This window comes from Anolis sagrei, chromosome 13 (genome assembly GCF_037176765.1).
Source record: "Anolis sagrei isolate rAnoSag1 chromosome 13, rAnoSag1.mat, whole genome shotgun sequence".
Classification (NCBI taxonomy): domain Eukaryota; kingdom Metazoa; phylum Chordata; class Lepidosauria; order Squamata; family Dactyloidae; genus Anolis; species Anolis sagrei.
This window is the reverse complement of record NC_090033.1, coordinates 235,111-251,466: the sequence shown is the minus strand read 5'-3', so window position 1 is coordinate 251,466 and position 16,356 is coordinate 235,111. Positions and strand designations below refer to the sequence as shown.

Sequence of the window (16,356 nt, the reverse complement as noted above, 5' to 3'; positions counted from 1 at the left end):
AATAACAAGATAAAATCATAGAGAAGCCAAAAGGGCCACTCAGCCATCATCACTATAATCATCATGACACAGAAGAACGCCCTGCCTCAGGGGAGTGTGCTCGCTCTATCAATGTTTAACATTTACACAAATGACCAGCCACTGCCAGAAGGGACAGAGAGTTCCATCTATGCTGACGATCATGCCATCACCACCGAAGCAGGGAGCTTTGAGATGGTTGAAGAAAGCTCTCTAAAGCTTGCTCCATTAAAGTTTAAAATTTACACAAATGACCAGCCACTGACAGAAGGGACAGTGTTCCATCTATGCCGACGATCATGCCATCACCACCCAAGCAGGGAGCTTTGAGATGGTTGCACAGAAGCTCTCCAAAGCCTTAGGTGCTTTTACTGCCTATTACAGGGGAAACCAGCTTGCTCCATCAATGTTTAACATTTACAAAAATGACCAGCCACTGCCAGAAGGGACAGAGTGTTCCATCTATGCAGATGATTGTGCCATCACCACCCAAGCAGGGAGCTTTGAGATGGTTGCACAGAAGCTCTCCAAAGCCTTAGGTGCTCTTACTGCCTATTACAGGGGAAACCAGCTTGCTCCATCAATGTTTAACATTTACACAAATGACCAGCCACTGCCAGAAGGGACAGAGTGTTCCATCTATGCTGATGACCGTGCCATCACCACTCAAGCAGGGAGCTTTGAAATGGTTGAACAGAAGTACTATGAAGCTTTAGGTGCTCTTACAGCCGATTCTTAATCCATCTAAAACGCAGATGTGTGCTTTTCATCTTAAGAACAGACAAGCATCCCGAGCTCTGTGGATGACCTGGGAAGGAATCCCACTGGAGCGTTGCAGCACACCCAAATACCTGGGAGTTACCCTGGACCGTGCTCTGACTTTCAAGAAGCACTGCTTGAATATTAGTCAAAAAGTGGGTGCCAGAAATAATATCATACAAAAGCTGACTGGAACAACCTGGGGATCACAACCAGGCACAGTGAAGACACCTGCCCTTGCGCTATGCTACTCTGCTTCTGAGTACGCATGCCCAGTGTGGAACACATCTCACCACACTAAAACAGTAGATGTGGCCCTTAATGAAACATGCCGCATTATCACGGGGTGTCTATGCCGTACACTGCTGAAGAAATTATACTGTTGAGCCGGTATTGCACCACCTGACATCCACTGGGAAGTAGCAGCCAATAATGAAAGGACCAAAGCACTGACATGTCCGGCCATCCTCTGTTTGGATATCAGTCAGTGTGCCAATGCCTTAAATCAAGAAATAGCTTCCTAAGATCTAAAGAGATACTCCCAGGAACACCTCAGCAAGAGAGAGCCCAAAAGTGGCAGGCTAAAACTCGGAACCTCAACCCATGGCTGATACAGAATGAGATACTCCTGCCAGGGGCACAATGGAGGACCTTTCTTATAGCAACACCAGAGGCACTCCAAGTGGCCAGAAACCAGTCAAAGGACATTCAGTATGATGCCAAGTTTTTAAATATTTTACAACTGTACCTTCAATTTGCTTCTAACACAATAAATAAATAATAATAACAATCTATATAAATAAAAATGGAATGTTTTGTTTGTGGGATTAACAGAACACAAAATCCACTGGACAAATTGACACCAAATTTGGACACAAGACACCTAACAACCCAATGTATGTCCTTCACTCACAAAATTGATTTTCTCATTTGGGAGTTGTATTTGCTGGGATTTATAGTCCATCTACAATCAGAAAGCAGTCTGATCCCCACGTACGATGAAATTGATCCAAACTTGGCACACAGTTCTCCCATGACCAACAGAAAATACTGGAAGGGTTTGATGGGTATTGATGTTGAGTTTTGGAGTTGTAGTTCACCTACGTCCAGAGATCACTGTGGACTCAAACAATGATGGATCTGGACCAAACTCGGCACGAAGACTCCATATGCCCAAATATAAACACAGATGGAGTTTGGGGGAAATAGACCTTGACATTTGGGAGTTGTAGTTGCTGGGATTTATAGTTCACCTACAATCACAGAGCATTCTGAACCCCACCAATGAGAAAACTGGGCCAAACCTCCCACACAGAACCCCCATGTGGGCCACAGCAATGCGTGGCAGGGGACGGCTAGTAGCAACATAAAATCATAGAGATCAAAAGAGCCACTGAGTCATCATCATTGCTTCAGGTGATAATTCATATATTGCATAACTTCTCCACCCCCACCCCCCAAATAATAATAATAACAGCAACAACCCCACACAACCCCCCTGTTGCACCAGCTCCACTGGCTGCCGATTTGCTACCGGGCCCAGTTCAAGGTGTTGGTATTGGCCTATAAAGCCCTAAACGGTTCCGGCCCAAGATACCTATCTGACCGCATCTCTGCCTATGAACCCACCAGGACTTTGAGATCTTCCGGGGAGGCCCTGCTCTTGATCCCGCCGGCCTCCCAAGCACGGTTGGCGGGGACGAGAGAGAGGGCCTTCTCGGTGGTGGCTCCTCGGCTGTGGAACGGCCTTCCTACGGACATTAGACTAGCACCATCTCTCATGACATTCCGTAGAAAGTTGAAGACCTGGATGTTTGTGCAGGCGTTTGAGTAATTCAGTGCAATCTGGTAATTGAACATAGGAACGGAACAATGGACCACGAATTTGGATCATGCATGGATGATGAGGCGATCGGGGATGGGATTTGTGATAATTGTGTATTGGGATTGCTTATTAGTTCTTAATGGAAATGTGTAAATTAATTGTCATTGTTTATTAACTATTGCTGTTTTTATTGTCTTCGCTGTTTGTAAACCGCTGTGAGTCGCCCTCGGGCTTGAGATACAGCGGTATATAAGAATAGTAAATAAAATAATAATAATAACAACAACAATGTTTTTTTGTATCCCACTTTTTCTCTCCACAAGGAGATAAAGAAGAACTCTATGCACACAGAAAGAGCGCCACGGAGGAGTCCCTTCTGGTCTTACCTTTGTTTTCGTAAGCAACGCGCCAAGGCCCCAAAACGTGCCGCCACCAATTGAACTGCCGCCAATCCATTCAAACTTATCTTCTGTTTCCACCTAGCAAAGGCAATTAGCAAAGGTAAATAACGGTGGTTATTATTATTATGCATTGGACAAACCAACTCTTAAGCGAACTTTGAATGTAATTTAAATTGTACTTATGGTCTTTTGATTTTATATCCACACACGTTTTAAATTTTTTTGTGCTTATGTTAGTTTTAATGTTCTGTGCTTGATAGCTGCCATGGGTCCCTATGGGGAGAAAGGCAATATAGAACATGGGCACAACGGCAAGGAGGCTGTATAGGCTTGCATGGGGAACATAGGATCATAGGCAGCCCATTTAATAAAATAATGACAATAATAATAATAACAACAGTTTATATTATAGTAATGCATGTCAGTTTAAGTGTATTTATGATTCATCAATGTGTATATGTATTGATTGATTTAATTTGATTTAACAATTTAATTTAGATAGATACGTTTTATTGATTGGCCTATTGGCCGTATCAAAACATTTAACACATAACACATTTAACACATAGTCATACATACAACATACAACCCTCAGTATGAGAGAGGTTAAAATAAAAGAGGTTAAAATAAACAAACTGTTAGCAGATCCCGCAATAATAATAATAATAATAATAATAATAATAAAGAAGTGGAGTGGACTACACTCCAATTAATAATAACAACAACAGCAACAACAACAAAATCATAGAATGACCAAAAGGGCCACTCAGTCATCATCATCATCATCATCATCACCACCATATATAATCAAACAGATGGAAAAGAACATGAGAGCCATTCATTATTATTATTATTATTATTATTGACACAAAAGCACAGTATGTTACAGCAAACGAGATCTAGATGCTGGATTTCGTATCACAAAATCACAAGTCGAACACTTCCCAAGCGTCTAGGACTGTGTGATGTATTATTATTATTATTATTTTACTGACACAAAAGCCCAGTATGTCACAGCAAACGAGATCTAGATGCTGGATTTCGTATCACAAAATCACAAGTCAAACACTTCCCAAGCGTCTATGACTGTGTGATGTATTATTATTATTATTATTATTATTATTATTATTATTATTAGGGCTGGGCAACCATGGAAAAAATTGTTTCTAAAATCGATTCGTTTTTTGGGGGTTTTTGCGTTTCGATTTTTAAAAGAATTCCGAATTTTTTCTTTTAAAAAGTTTGATATTTACGAAATTTCGTAAATTACAAAACAATACGAAACAGTAATGAAACAATTTCGAAACAATAACGAATTGATTTGTTAATGGCGGACGCGACTGCGAAATATGCTAAAAAACCCTCCCAATGGGAGAGGGGGAACTTTTGAAGCTTCCCTCTCCCTCTGTGGTTGACTGTTGGTGTGATATTATAATTTTTTTTCACTAATTAAACAAAAAACAACTATAAAACTTGCCCCAGACATGCGGAAATAATAACGAAACGACCTCAAAACGATAACGAAACGAACACATAACGAATCCGAAGCATTTACGAAACGAATTTAAAAATTCGTTTCGTTTTTAAGTTGCTCCAGAATGGTTCGTTATCGCTTCGTTATAAAAAAATAACGAATTTTTAACGAATTACGAATTAACGAAACGAAACCGCCCAGCCCTAATTATTATTATTATTATTATTATTATTTTACTGACACAAAAGCCGATCATTTTTATTTATATAGATATTAATAATAATAATAATAATAATAATAATATTGAAGCAGAAAGTTGGAGTTGACCAGGAGTTCCCAACAACAACAACAACAACAACATTCAATCATAGAGGGGCCAAAAGTCGTCGTCGTCGTCATCATCATCATCATCATCACTATATAGAATAATACAGTTGGAAAAGAACATGAGGTGTGTTCATTATGAATATCAATATTATTTAGAATGATAGAGAAGGCCCCTCAATAATAACAGTAATAATAACAACATAGAATTTGGAAGAGACCAAAACAGATCTGCAATAATACAAATAATAGAAATGATGACTAACAACAACAACAATGTGTTGTCAAACTCACAAGCTCTGAGGATGCCTGTCATAGTTGTGGGTGAAATGACAGGAGAGAATGCTTCTGGAACATGGCCACACAGCCCGGAAAACTCACAGCAACCCACCCACAATAATAATAACAATAGTAAGTGGACGTTGACCCACCTTCACGATAGACACCCCGGAACCAATATTAACCAGCAAATAGGGGAAAATGTGTGGGTGGTTCATCTGGAACCGGAACTCGGGGTCCGCGTCCTTCATGTACACAAACGCCTCGTTGGGGATGTTCTTGAGCACAAAGTTACACCCCTTAATTAAGCAAGTCATGACGTCTTCTTTATCTAACCTAAAAAGACAGAAGACACGAGTCAGGGCTTCCTTGTTCTACCATTGGTCACAGAGATCCATGTTTTCCGCACACAAATAGGTCGGGGTTCTTCGCAAGCGAGACCCCGAAACGTTCCATCCAGCTCTTCCTTTGAGACAATAACCAAAGCACCGTGATACATATTTTCAGAGTGTGTATGTTTCCAAATATTATTCCTGGAAAATATTTCAGCTGGAAATATTTTCCAGGAATAGTATTTGGAAACATACAAACTCTGCAAATTTGAATCATGGTGCTTTGGTTATTGTCGGTAAACGGTGCCGGTGATCACGCACAACACTGATGCGGTTTGGTATTATGAGTTTAGAACAGGCATGGGCAAACCTCGGCCCTCCAGGTGTTTTGGACTTCAAGTCCCACAATTCCTAATGGCCTACCGGCTTTTAGGTCCATTCTCCTCCTATCTGCAACAGGACATAAAGTGGGTCGGGGGGGGGGGGGTCTGTGTCCCAAGTTTGGTCCAGGTCCGTCATTCGTGGGAGTCGCATTGGTCTCTGGAAGTGAGTTAAGGTACTGCAAATCCCATAATCCATGGTCCATCCTCCCCCAAACCAAACCAGGACATAAAGTGGATTACGGGGAGGGGTCTGCGTGCCAAGTTGGGTCCAGGTCCGTCATTCGTGGGGGTCGCACTGGTCTCTGGAAGTGAGTGAATGTATTGCAAATCCCATAATCCATGGTCCATCCTCCCCCAAATTGCACCAGGACCTAAAGTGGGTCATGAGGGGTCTGTGTGTCAAGTTTGGTCCAGGTCTGTCATTCATGGGGGTCACACTGGTCTCTGGAAGTGAGTGAAGGTACTGCAAATCCCACAATCCATGGTCCATCCTCCCCCAAACTGCACCAGGACATAAAGTGGGTCATGGGGGGGGGGGGTCTGTGTGCCAAGTTTGGTCCAGGTCCATCATTCGTGAGGGTCGCACTGGTCTCTGGAAGTGAGTTAAGGTACTACAAATCCCATAACCCATGGTCCATCTCCCCCAAACCAAACCAGGACATAAAGTGGGTCACGGGGCGGGGTCTGTGTGCCTAGTTTGGTCCCGGACCATCATTAGTGGGGGTCACACTGGTCTCTGGAAGTGAGTGATGGTACTGCAAATCCCATAATCTATCATTTGTAGGGGTCGCACTGGTCTCTGGAAGTGAGTGAAGGTACTGCAAATCCTATAATTCATGGTCCATCCTCCCCCAAACCAAACCAGGACATAAAGTGGGTCGGGGGGGGGGGGTCTGTGTCCTAAGTTTGGTCCAGGTCCGTTATTTGTGAGGGTTGCACTGGTCTCTGGAAGTGAGGAAAGGTACTGCAAATCCTATAATCCATGGTCCATCCTCCCCCAAACCAAACCAGGACATAAAGTGGGTCAAGGGGAGGGGTCTGTGTGCCAAGTTTGGTCCAGGTCTGTCATTCGTGGGGGTCGCACTGGTCTCTGGAAGTGAGCAAAGGTACTGGAAATCCCACAATCCATGGTCCATCATTCGTGAGGGTCGCACTGGTCTCTGGAAGTGAGTGAATGTATTGCAAATCGCATAATCCATGGTCCATCTCCCCCAAACCAAACCAGGACATAAAGTGGGTCATTGGGGGGTGGGGGTGCCAAGTTTGGTCCAGGTCCATCATTCGTGAGGGTCGCACTGGTCTCTGGAAGTGAGTTAAGGTACTACAAATCCCATAACCCATGGTCCATCTCCCCCAAACCAAACCAGGACATAAAGTGGGTCACGGGGCGGGGTCTGTGTGCCAAGTTTGGTTCAGGTCTGTCATTCATGGGGGTCGCAGTGGCCTGTGAAGTGGGAGCCGGAGTTTGCCCATGCCTGGGTCAGACTGAGTTGCCTGACCCACGGCGCTTCCCTCCCCGCCCTCCTTCCCCGCTTACTTCAGTCCCAGCTTCCTCTCAATGAGGTCTTTGAACTTGTAGGCGCCGCCTCCGGTGGCTTTGATGACCTTCGTTTCCGTGTTGACCAGGTGGTCCTTGATGAAGTCCAGGCACGTCTCGATGTACGTGTTCTCGAACTTAATGAAGTGCAGCCGCGCCGTGATCTCCTCCTGGACGGTGATCTCGTACGGCGACTCGGGTTCCAGGTCCTTTTGGAGGAGCAACAAAGACAATTCATCACAGGGAAGGTTCTAGGTTCAGTCCTCGAATGCCGCATTCCAGAGCCATGTTTTTAGCTATTTCCTGAACATCAGGAGGGAGGGGGCAGATCTAACCTCTAGTGGGAGGGAGTTCCAAAGCCGGGGAGCCACCACCGAGAAGGCCCTGTCTCTCGTCCCCACCAACTGTGATTGTGAGGGTGGTGGGACCGAGAGCAGGGCCCCCCCGGAAGATCTTAGTAGCCTTGATGGTTCATAGGGGAGAATCTGTTCGGACAGGTAAACTGGGCCAGAGCCGTTTAGGGTTTTATAGGTCAACACCAGCACTTTGAATTGTACCCGGAAGCTGATCAGCAGCCAGTGGAGCTGGCGTAACAGAGGGGTCGTGTGGTCTCTGTACCCCACTCCTGTTAACAATCTGGCTGCCGCGCGTTGGACTGATTGAAGCTTCCGGGCAGTCTTCAGAGGCAACCCCACGTAGAGAGCGTTGCAGTAGTCTAAACGGGATGTAACCAGAGCGTGGACTACCGTGGCCAAGTCAGACTTCCCAAGGTACGGGCGCAGCTGACGCACGAGTTTTAATTGTGCAAAAGCTCCCCTGACCACCGCCGAGACCTGGGATTCCAGGCTCAACTATGCGTCCAGGATCACACCCAAACTGCGAACGTGCGCCTTCAGGGGGAGTGCGACCCCATCCAACACAGGCTGTAACCCTATGCCCTGTTCGGCCTTTCGACTGACCAGGAGGACCTCTGTCTTGTCTGGATTTAGTTTCAATCTGTTGTCCCTCATCCAGTCCGTGACAGCGGCCAAGCACCGGTTCAGGACATCAACAGCCTCCTTAGTAGCAGGTGGACAACAACTTTATTTATACCCCGCCACCATCTCCCCAAGGGGACTTGGGATGGCTTAAATAATAATAATAATAATAATAATAATAATAATAATAATAATAATAATAACTAGGGCTGGGCAACCACGGAAAAATTTGTTTCTAAACTCGATTCGTTTTTAGGGGGTTTTTGCGTTTCGATTTTTAAAAGAATTCCGAAATTTTCCTTTAAAAAAGTTCGAAATTTACGAAATTTCGGAAATTACGAAACAGATACGAAACAATTACGAATCGATTCGTTAATGGCGGACGCGACCGCGCAATACGCTAAAAAAACCTCCAAATGGGAGAGGGGGAACTTCTGAAGCTTCCCTCTCCCTCTGTTGTTGACTCTTGGTGTGATAATTATATTTTTTTTTCACTGATAAAACAAACAACAACTATAAAACTTGCCCCAGACGTGCGGAAATAATAACGAAACGATTTCGAAACAATAACGAAACAATTACGAAACGAATTAGAAAAATTCGTTTCGTTTTTTAGTTGCTCCTGAATGGTTCAATATCGCTTCGTTATAAAAAAAAAATAACAAATTAATAACGAATTACGAAATTAACGAACGAAACCACCCAGCCCTAATAATAACGTTGCAGCAGTCCAACTGTTGCTCAGTTCTTACTCCCAGGAAGTTCTTCCCAATGTTTAGGTGGAATCTCTAGCAGAAAACAAGCTTGTCTCCTCCAGATCAAACCAGAGAACAAGCCCTATGAGGAGCGGCTTAAGGAGCTGGGCATGTTTAGCCTGAAGAAGAGAAGGCTGAGAGGAGATATGATGAGAGCCATGTATAAATATGTGAGAGGAAGCCACAGGGAGGAGGGAGCAGATCAGGGGTCTGGAGAACAAGCCCTATGAGGAGCGGCTTAAGGAGCTGGGCATGTTTAGCCTGAAGAAGAGAAGGCTGAGAGGAGACATGATGAGAGCCATGGATAAATACGTGAGAGGAAGCCACAGGGAGGAGGGAGCAGATCAAGGGTCTGGAGAACAAGCCCTATGAGGAGCGGCTTAAGGAGCTGGGCATGTTTAGCCTGAGAAGAGAAGGCTGAGAGGAGACATGATGAGAGCCATGTGTAAATATGTGAGAGGAAGCCACAGGGAGGAGGAGGGAGCAAGCTTGTTTTCTGCTTCCCTGGAGACTAGGACACAATGGAACAATGGCTTCAAACTACAAGAGAGGAGATTCCACCTGAACATGAGGAAGAACTTCCTGACTGTGAGAGCCGTTCAGCAGTGGAACTCTCTGCCTTCCCCGGAGGGAGTGTGGTGGAGGCTCCTTCTTTGGAAGCTTTGAAGCAGAGGCTGGATGGCCATCTGTCAGGGGTGATTTGGATGCAATATTCCTGCTTCTTGGCAGAATAGGGTTGGACTGGATGATGGCCCAGGAGGTCTCTTCCAGCTCTTTTATTCTATGATTCTATGATTAATTACAATTGTGATCACACTCTCCTCCATTTCAATAACATTGTACTCGAGCAACGTCAAAGGACACCGAAAGCGCCGCCTTACCTTCCCGGTCTGATCAAAAGAGCGCACGCGGGCCACTTTATGTTGCACCGTCGAATAATACGCCAATTTGGCTAACGACCCACCTGTGGAGGAAACGAAGTCGGACAGGTATGAGGGAAACATACATGAGATGCGCCGAAAAGCGGAGGTTTAAAGCAAGCCACCTCTTTGAAAGAAATACAAACATAAATTCTCATAACAATTGGCACGGAAGAAGAGGTGCAAAGGCACATAAATTGCCACAATGACATGCATGGGGACACAACGTATGGCGTGAAAGGTTTGCTATACGGTGCGGCTTAATTGGGGCCCCAACGAGGTCTCACCAGCACTCCCCTTCTTCCTTCCTTCTCTGTTTCCTTCCCTTTTCTCTTTCCTTTCTTCCCTCCCTCCTTCCATCTTTCTCTTCTTCCCTTTCGTCCTTCCTTCTCTCTTTCCTTCCTCCTTCCCTCCCTCTTTTCCATTCTCTTCCACCCTTTCATCCTTCCCTCCTTTTGTCTTTCCTTCCTTCTCTCTTTCCCTTCTCCTTACCTTCCCTTTCTCCTTCCATCCTTCTCCCTCTTCCTCTTCCTCCTTCCTTTCCTTTCTTCCCTTTTGTCTCCCTTTCCTTTTCTCTTTCCTTTATATTTCCTTCCATCCTTCCCACCATTTCCTTCCTTCTTCTCTTCATCCCATTCTTCCTTCCTTCTGTTTCCTTCCCTTTTCTCTTTCCTTTCTTCCCTCCCTCCTTCCATCTTTCTCTTCTTCCCTTCCGTCCTTCCTTCTCTCTTTCCTTCCTCCTTCCCTCCCTCTTTTCCATTCTCTTCCACTCTTTCATCCTTCCCTCCTTTTGTCTTTCCTTCCTTCTCTCTTTCCCTTCTCCTTACCTTCCCTTTCTCCTTCCATCCTTCCATCCTTCCCCCTCTTCCTCTTCCTCCTTCCTTTCCTTTCTTCCCTTTTGTCTTCCTTTCCTTTTTTCTTTCCTTTATATTTCCTTCCATCGTTCCCACCATTTCTTCCTTCCTTCCTTCTTCTCTTCATCCCATTCTTCCTTCCTTCTCTGTTTCCTTCCCTTTTCTCTTTCCTTTCTTCCCTCTCTCCTTCCATCTTTCTCTTCTTCCCTTCCGTCCTTCCTTCACTCTTTCTTCCTCCTTCCCTCCCTCTTTTCCATTCTCTTCCACCCTTTCATCCTTCCCTCCTTTTGTCTTTCCTTCCAACCAGTCCACCCTCCAGGAAGTAAAGCCCGACTGCTCATTGGAGGGAAGGAGAAGAGAGGCCAAGATGGAGTCACATCGTGAGAAGACAGGAAAGCTTAGAGAGGACCATGATGCTGGGGAAAATGGAAGGAAAATGGAAGAGGGGCCGACCAAGGGCAAGATGGATGGAGGGCATCCTTGAAGTGTCTGGTTTGACCTTGAAGGAGCTGGGGGTGGTGACGGTCGACACATCATGAGAAGACAGGAAAGCTTAGAGAAGAGAATGATGCTGGGGGAAATGGAAAGAAAAAGGAAGAGGGGCCGACCAAGGGCAAGATGGATGGAGGGCATCCTTGAAGTGTCTGGTTTGACCTTGAAGGAGCTGGGGGTGGTGACGGTCGACACATCATGAGAAGACAGGAAAGCTTAGAGAAGAGAATGATGCTGGGGGAAATGGAAAGAAAAAGGAAGAGGGGCCGACCAAGGGCAAGATGGATGGAGGGCATCCTTGAAGTGTCTGGTTTGACCTTGAAGGAGCTGGGGGTGGTGACGGTCGACACATCATGAGAAGACAGGAAAGCTTAGAGAAGAGAATGATGCTGGGGAAAATGGAAAGAAAAAGGAAGAGGGGCCGACCAAGGGCAAGATGGATGGAGGGCATCCTTGAAGTGTCTGGTTTGACCTTGAAGGAGCTGGGGGTGGTGACGGTCGACACATCATGAGAAGACAGGAAAGCTTAGAGAAGAGAATGATGCTGGGGAAAATGGAAAGAAAAAGGAAGAGGGGCCGACCAAGGGCAAGGTGGATGGGTGGCATCCTTGAAGGGACTGGCTTTACTCTGAAGGAGACCCTGGGGGTGGTGACAGCTGACAGGGAGCTCTGGCCTGGGCTGGTCCATGAGGTCACAAAGAGTCGGAAATGACACAACAACAACAAAATTACTATATTATATCATATTGATGTATTGTCGAAGGCTTCCATGGCCGGAATCACAAAGGGTTGTTGTAGGTTTTTCCAGGCTATATGGCCATGGTCTAGAAGCATTCTCTCCTGACGTTTCGCCTGCATCTATGGCAAGCATCCTCAGAGGAAGTGAGGACTGTTGAAACCCTGATTGTTTCCTCTCTATTGTTTTGCTGTTGTAATTTTAGAGTTTTTTAATACTGGTAGCCAGATTGTGTTCCTTTTCATGGGGGACAATGCCTGGCTTGAGAGCAGTACGTGTGAAAAAGATCTTGGAGTCCTCGTGGACAACAAGTTAAACATGAGCCAGGAATGTGATGTGGCGGCAAAAAAAGCCAATGGGATTTTGGCCTGCATCAAGAGGAGCATAGTGTCTAGGTCCAGGGAAGTAATGCTCCCCATGCTCTATTCCACTTTGGTTAGACCACATCTGGAATATTGTGTCCAATTCTGGGCACCACAATTCAAGAGAGATATTGACTCTAAGCTGGAATGTGTCCAGAGGAGGGCGACTCAAATGATAAAAGGTCTGGAGAACAAGCCCTATGAGGAGCGGCTTAGGGAACTGGGCATGTTGAGCCTGAAGAAGAGAAGGCTGAGAGGAGACATGATGAGGGCCATGTATAATAAATATGTGAGAGGAAGCCACAGGGAGGAGGAGGAGGGAGCAAGCTTCCTTTCTGCTTCCTTGGAGACTAGGACGCAAGGGAACAATGGCTTCAAACTACAAGAGAGGAGATTCCACCTGAACATTAGGAGGAACTTCCTGACTGTGAGAGCCGTTCAGCAGTGGAACTCTCTGCCCCGGAGGGAGTGTGGTGGAGGCTCCTTCTTTGGAAGCTTTTAAGCAGAGGCTGGATGGCCATCTGTCAGGGGTGATTTGAATGCAATATTCCTGCTTCTTGGCAGAATGGGGTTGGACTGGATGATGGCCCAGGAGGGCTCTTCCAACTCTTTGATTCTAGGATTCTATGATTCATGGTCTCCTCCTTTCTGTTGAAATTGTCCACCTGCTTCTCGTGGATTTCAATGGCTTCTCTGTGTAGCCTGACATGGTGGTTGTGAGAGTGGTCCAGCATTTCTGTGTTCTCAAATAATATGCTGTGTCCAGGTTGCTTCACCAGGTGCCTCTGCTATGGATGACTTCTCTGGTTGAATTACCCTGCAGTGCCTTTCATGTTCTTTGATTCGTGTCTGGGCAATGCTGCGTTTGGTGGTCCCTCTGGAGACTTCTTGTCCACAGCTGCATGGAATACAATGGTAGACTCCTGCAGAGGTGAGAGGATCCCTCTTGTCCTTTGCTGACTGGAGCATTTGTTGGATTTCCTTGCTGGGTCTGGAGATAGTTTGTATGTTGTGTTTCCTCATCAGCTTCCCTCTGCGGTCAGTGGTTCCCTTGATGTATGGCAGGAACACTTTTCCTCTGGATGGATCTTCATCTTCACTCTCGTGGCTTGTCCTGGGTGGTCTTGCAGCTCTTCTGATGTCTGAGGTGGAGTCTCCCTTGGCCTGGAGAGCCCAGTTGAGGTGGTTCAGTTCCTCTTGGAGGAGGTGGGCTTCGCAGATTCTTTTTGCGCGGTCTGCCAAGGCTTTAATGGGGCTTCTTTTTTGACTTGGGTGATGGTTGGAGTTTTTGTGTAGATATCTCTCTGTGTGTGTGTGGGTTTTCTGTAGACGGTGTGACCCAATTGTTGATCTGGTTTGTGGATGACTAGGACATCTAGAAAAGGCAGTCTTCCTTCCTTTTCTTTTTCCATAGTGAACTGGATGTTTGGGTGGATGCTGTTAAGATGCCGAGGTGAGAGGATCCCTCTTGTTCTTTGCTGAATGTAGCATTGGTTGGATTTTCTTGGTGGGTTTGTATACAAGCAACATACAAACTATCTCCAGACCCACCAAGAAAATCCAACCAATGCTCCGTTCAGCAAAGGACAAGAGGGATCCTCTCACCTCTGCAGGGGCCTACCATTGTATACCATGCAGCTGTGGACAAGAAGTCTCCAGAGGGACCACCAAACGCAGCGATGCCCAAACAAGAATCCAGGAACATGAAAGGCACTGCAGACTCCTTCAACCAGAGAAGTCAGCCATAGCGGAGCACCCGAGGAACCAGCCTGGACACAGCAGGTTATTTGAGAACACAGAAATGCTGGACCACTCTCACAACCACCATGTCAGGCTACACAGAGAAGCCATTGAAATCCACAAGAAGCACGAGGACAATGTCAACAAAAAGGAAGAGACCATGAAAATGAACAGGGTCTGGCTACCAGTATTAAAAAACTCTAAAATTACAACAGCTAAACAACAGAGAGGAAACAATCTGGGACATCTAATCGCCTCTCAACAAAAGATTCCCCCAGGCACTGCCAAGCCATCAAATGCTAATCAAGGTGGTCAGTTGAAACATTCACACCTAGCTCCAGCAGACAAGAGTCCTTTGTCCCACCCTGGTCATTCCACAGATATATAAACCCATTTTCCTAGCTCCAACAGAGCTCACTACCTCTGAGGATCCTTGCCATAGATGCAGGCAAAACGTCAGGAGAGAATGCCTCTAGAACATGGCCATATAGCCTGGGAAAAAGCTACAACAACCCAATCAGGGACCTCTAATGACCTCTCAACAAAAGATTGCTCCGGGCATTGTCAGGCCATTATATGCTAATCAAGGTGGTGAGTTGAAACATTCACACCTGGCTCCAGCAGACAAGAGTCCTTTGTCCCACCCTGGTCATCATTCCACAGAGATATAAACCCATTTTTCCTACTTCCAACAGACCTCCCTCCCTCTGAGGATGCTTGCCATAGATGCGGGCGAAATGTCAGGAGGGAATGCCTCTAGACCATGGCCTTACAGCCCGAAAAAAACTACAACAACCCATTCCCACCTAGCTCCAGCAGACAAGAGTCCTTTGTCCCACCCTGGACATCATTCCACAGATATATAAACCCTTTTTCCTAGTTCCAACAGACCTCACTCCCTCTGAGGATGCTTGCCATAGATGCAGGCGAAATGTCAGGAGAGAATGCCTCTGGAACATGGCCCTATAGCCCCAAAAACCCCACAAGAACCCAGTGATTCCAGCCCTGAAAGCCTTGGGCATTGCATGTGGTCACGGATTTCCCCCTGGTTTGGGCTTTCCGCCACTCGAGTGAGGATTCCACCCGAGGCCCTTGAAGGAATGGAGGGGACCTTGTTTACCCTTCTCAGGCTGCGCGCGACACGCGCTGGGACTTGTAGTCTTTCCGCCCAGGGCTGCCACGGCGGCGAATGGGAGCGAGGACTACTCTTCCCGTGGGGCGCCGCGCCGCCTGCTCCTCCGCAGTGCACGCCGGGAAAGTGAGTCCCGCGTCCCCTCGGCAGCCTAGGCGCCGGCGGGGGCTGGGACTTCATTTCCCGGCGTGCTTTGCGGGGCGCTCGCTCTCTCTGTTTCTCTGAGGCTGCCTCAGAGTGTGGCGGCGGCAATGGCGGAAGGAAGGAAGGAGGGACGGAGGGAGGGAGGCGGCCTCCCGGGCCTCACCGATGTCGATGGCGAAGCGCTTGGCGTTCTCCAGGTTGCGGAAGATCTCGTCCGGCGGGAGCGTGATGCTCTTGTCCAGCCCGCCGCCGCCTCCGCCTCTCTTGCCGCCACCGCCGCGCTCCGCCATCTTGGATTCATCGACCCGCTCGGCCTCCCTCATTAGGCATGCAAATTTATGCGCATCTATTTGCATCTTAAAACCAGGAAGGGGAGGGAGGGAGGGAGGAAGGGAGGGCAGCCAGAAAGCATCAGGAGAACAGAAAGGAGGAAAGTAAATACAGGGTTAGTCAAAATGAATAGGCCAATTCGGGTACAATTAATTTTCTTATTGGCCTATTCATTTTGACTAACCATGTATACCTAAATATACAGAGGGGAAACAAACAGGCACTTGGAATCACCCTCAACAAAAGATTCCCCCCAGGCACTTCCAAGCCATTGAATGCTAATCAAGGTGATCAGCTGAAATATTCACACCCAGCTCCAGCAGACAAGAGTCCTTTGCCCCACCCCGGTCATTATTCCACAGATAGATAAACCCATTTTTTCCTACTTCCAACAGACCTCACTACTACCTCTGAGGATGCTTGCCATAGATGCAGGCGAAACGTCAGGAGAGAATGCTTCTGGAACACAGCCATTCAGCCCCCCCCCCAAAAAAACTACAGCAACCCATTCATACCTAGCTCCAGCAGACAAGAGTCCTTTGCCCCACCCCGGTCATTCCACAGATAGATAAACCCATTTTT

General features: G+C 46.7%; 1 protein-coding gene across 2 annotated transcripts in view; it reads right to left on the bottom strand.

The window, feature by feature from the left end:
• The window catches only part of PANK4 (pantothenate kinase 4 (inactive)), a 53,772-nt gene extending 38,014 nt beyond the window's left edge, over positions 1-15,758 (bottom strand). For both annotated transcript variants that reach the window (XM_060759052.2, XM_060759053.2), the window contains exons 1-5: positions 15,608-15,758; positions 9,946-10,028; positions 7,333-7,541; positions 5,233-5,416; positions 2,989-3,081 (exon numbers count right to left, since the gene is read on the bottom strand). In XM_060759052.2, coding sequence (XP_060615035.2) covers positions 2,989-3,081; positions 5,233-5,416; positions 7,333-7,541; positions 9,946-10,028; positions 15,608-15,734 — 696 coding nt within the window. In that variant the 5' untranslated portion in view covers positions 15,735-15,758. The remainder of the gene's footprint in view (positions 1-2,988; positions 3,082-5,232; positions 5,417-7,332; positions 7,542-9,945; positions 10,029-15,607) is intronic.
• Positions 15,759-16,356: the final 598 nt, after the last annotated feature.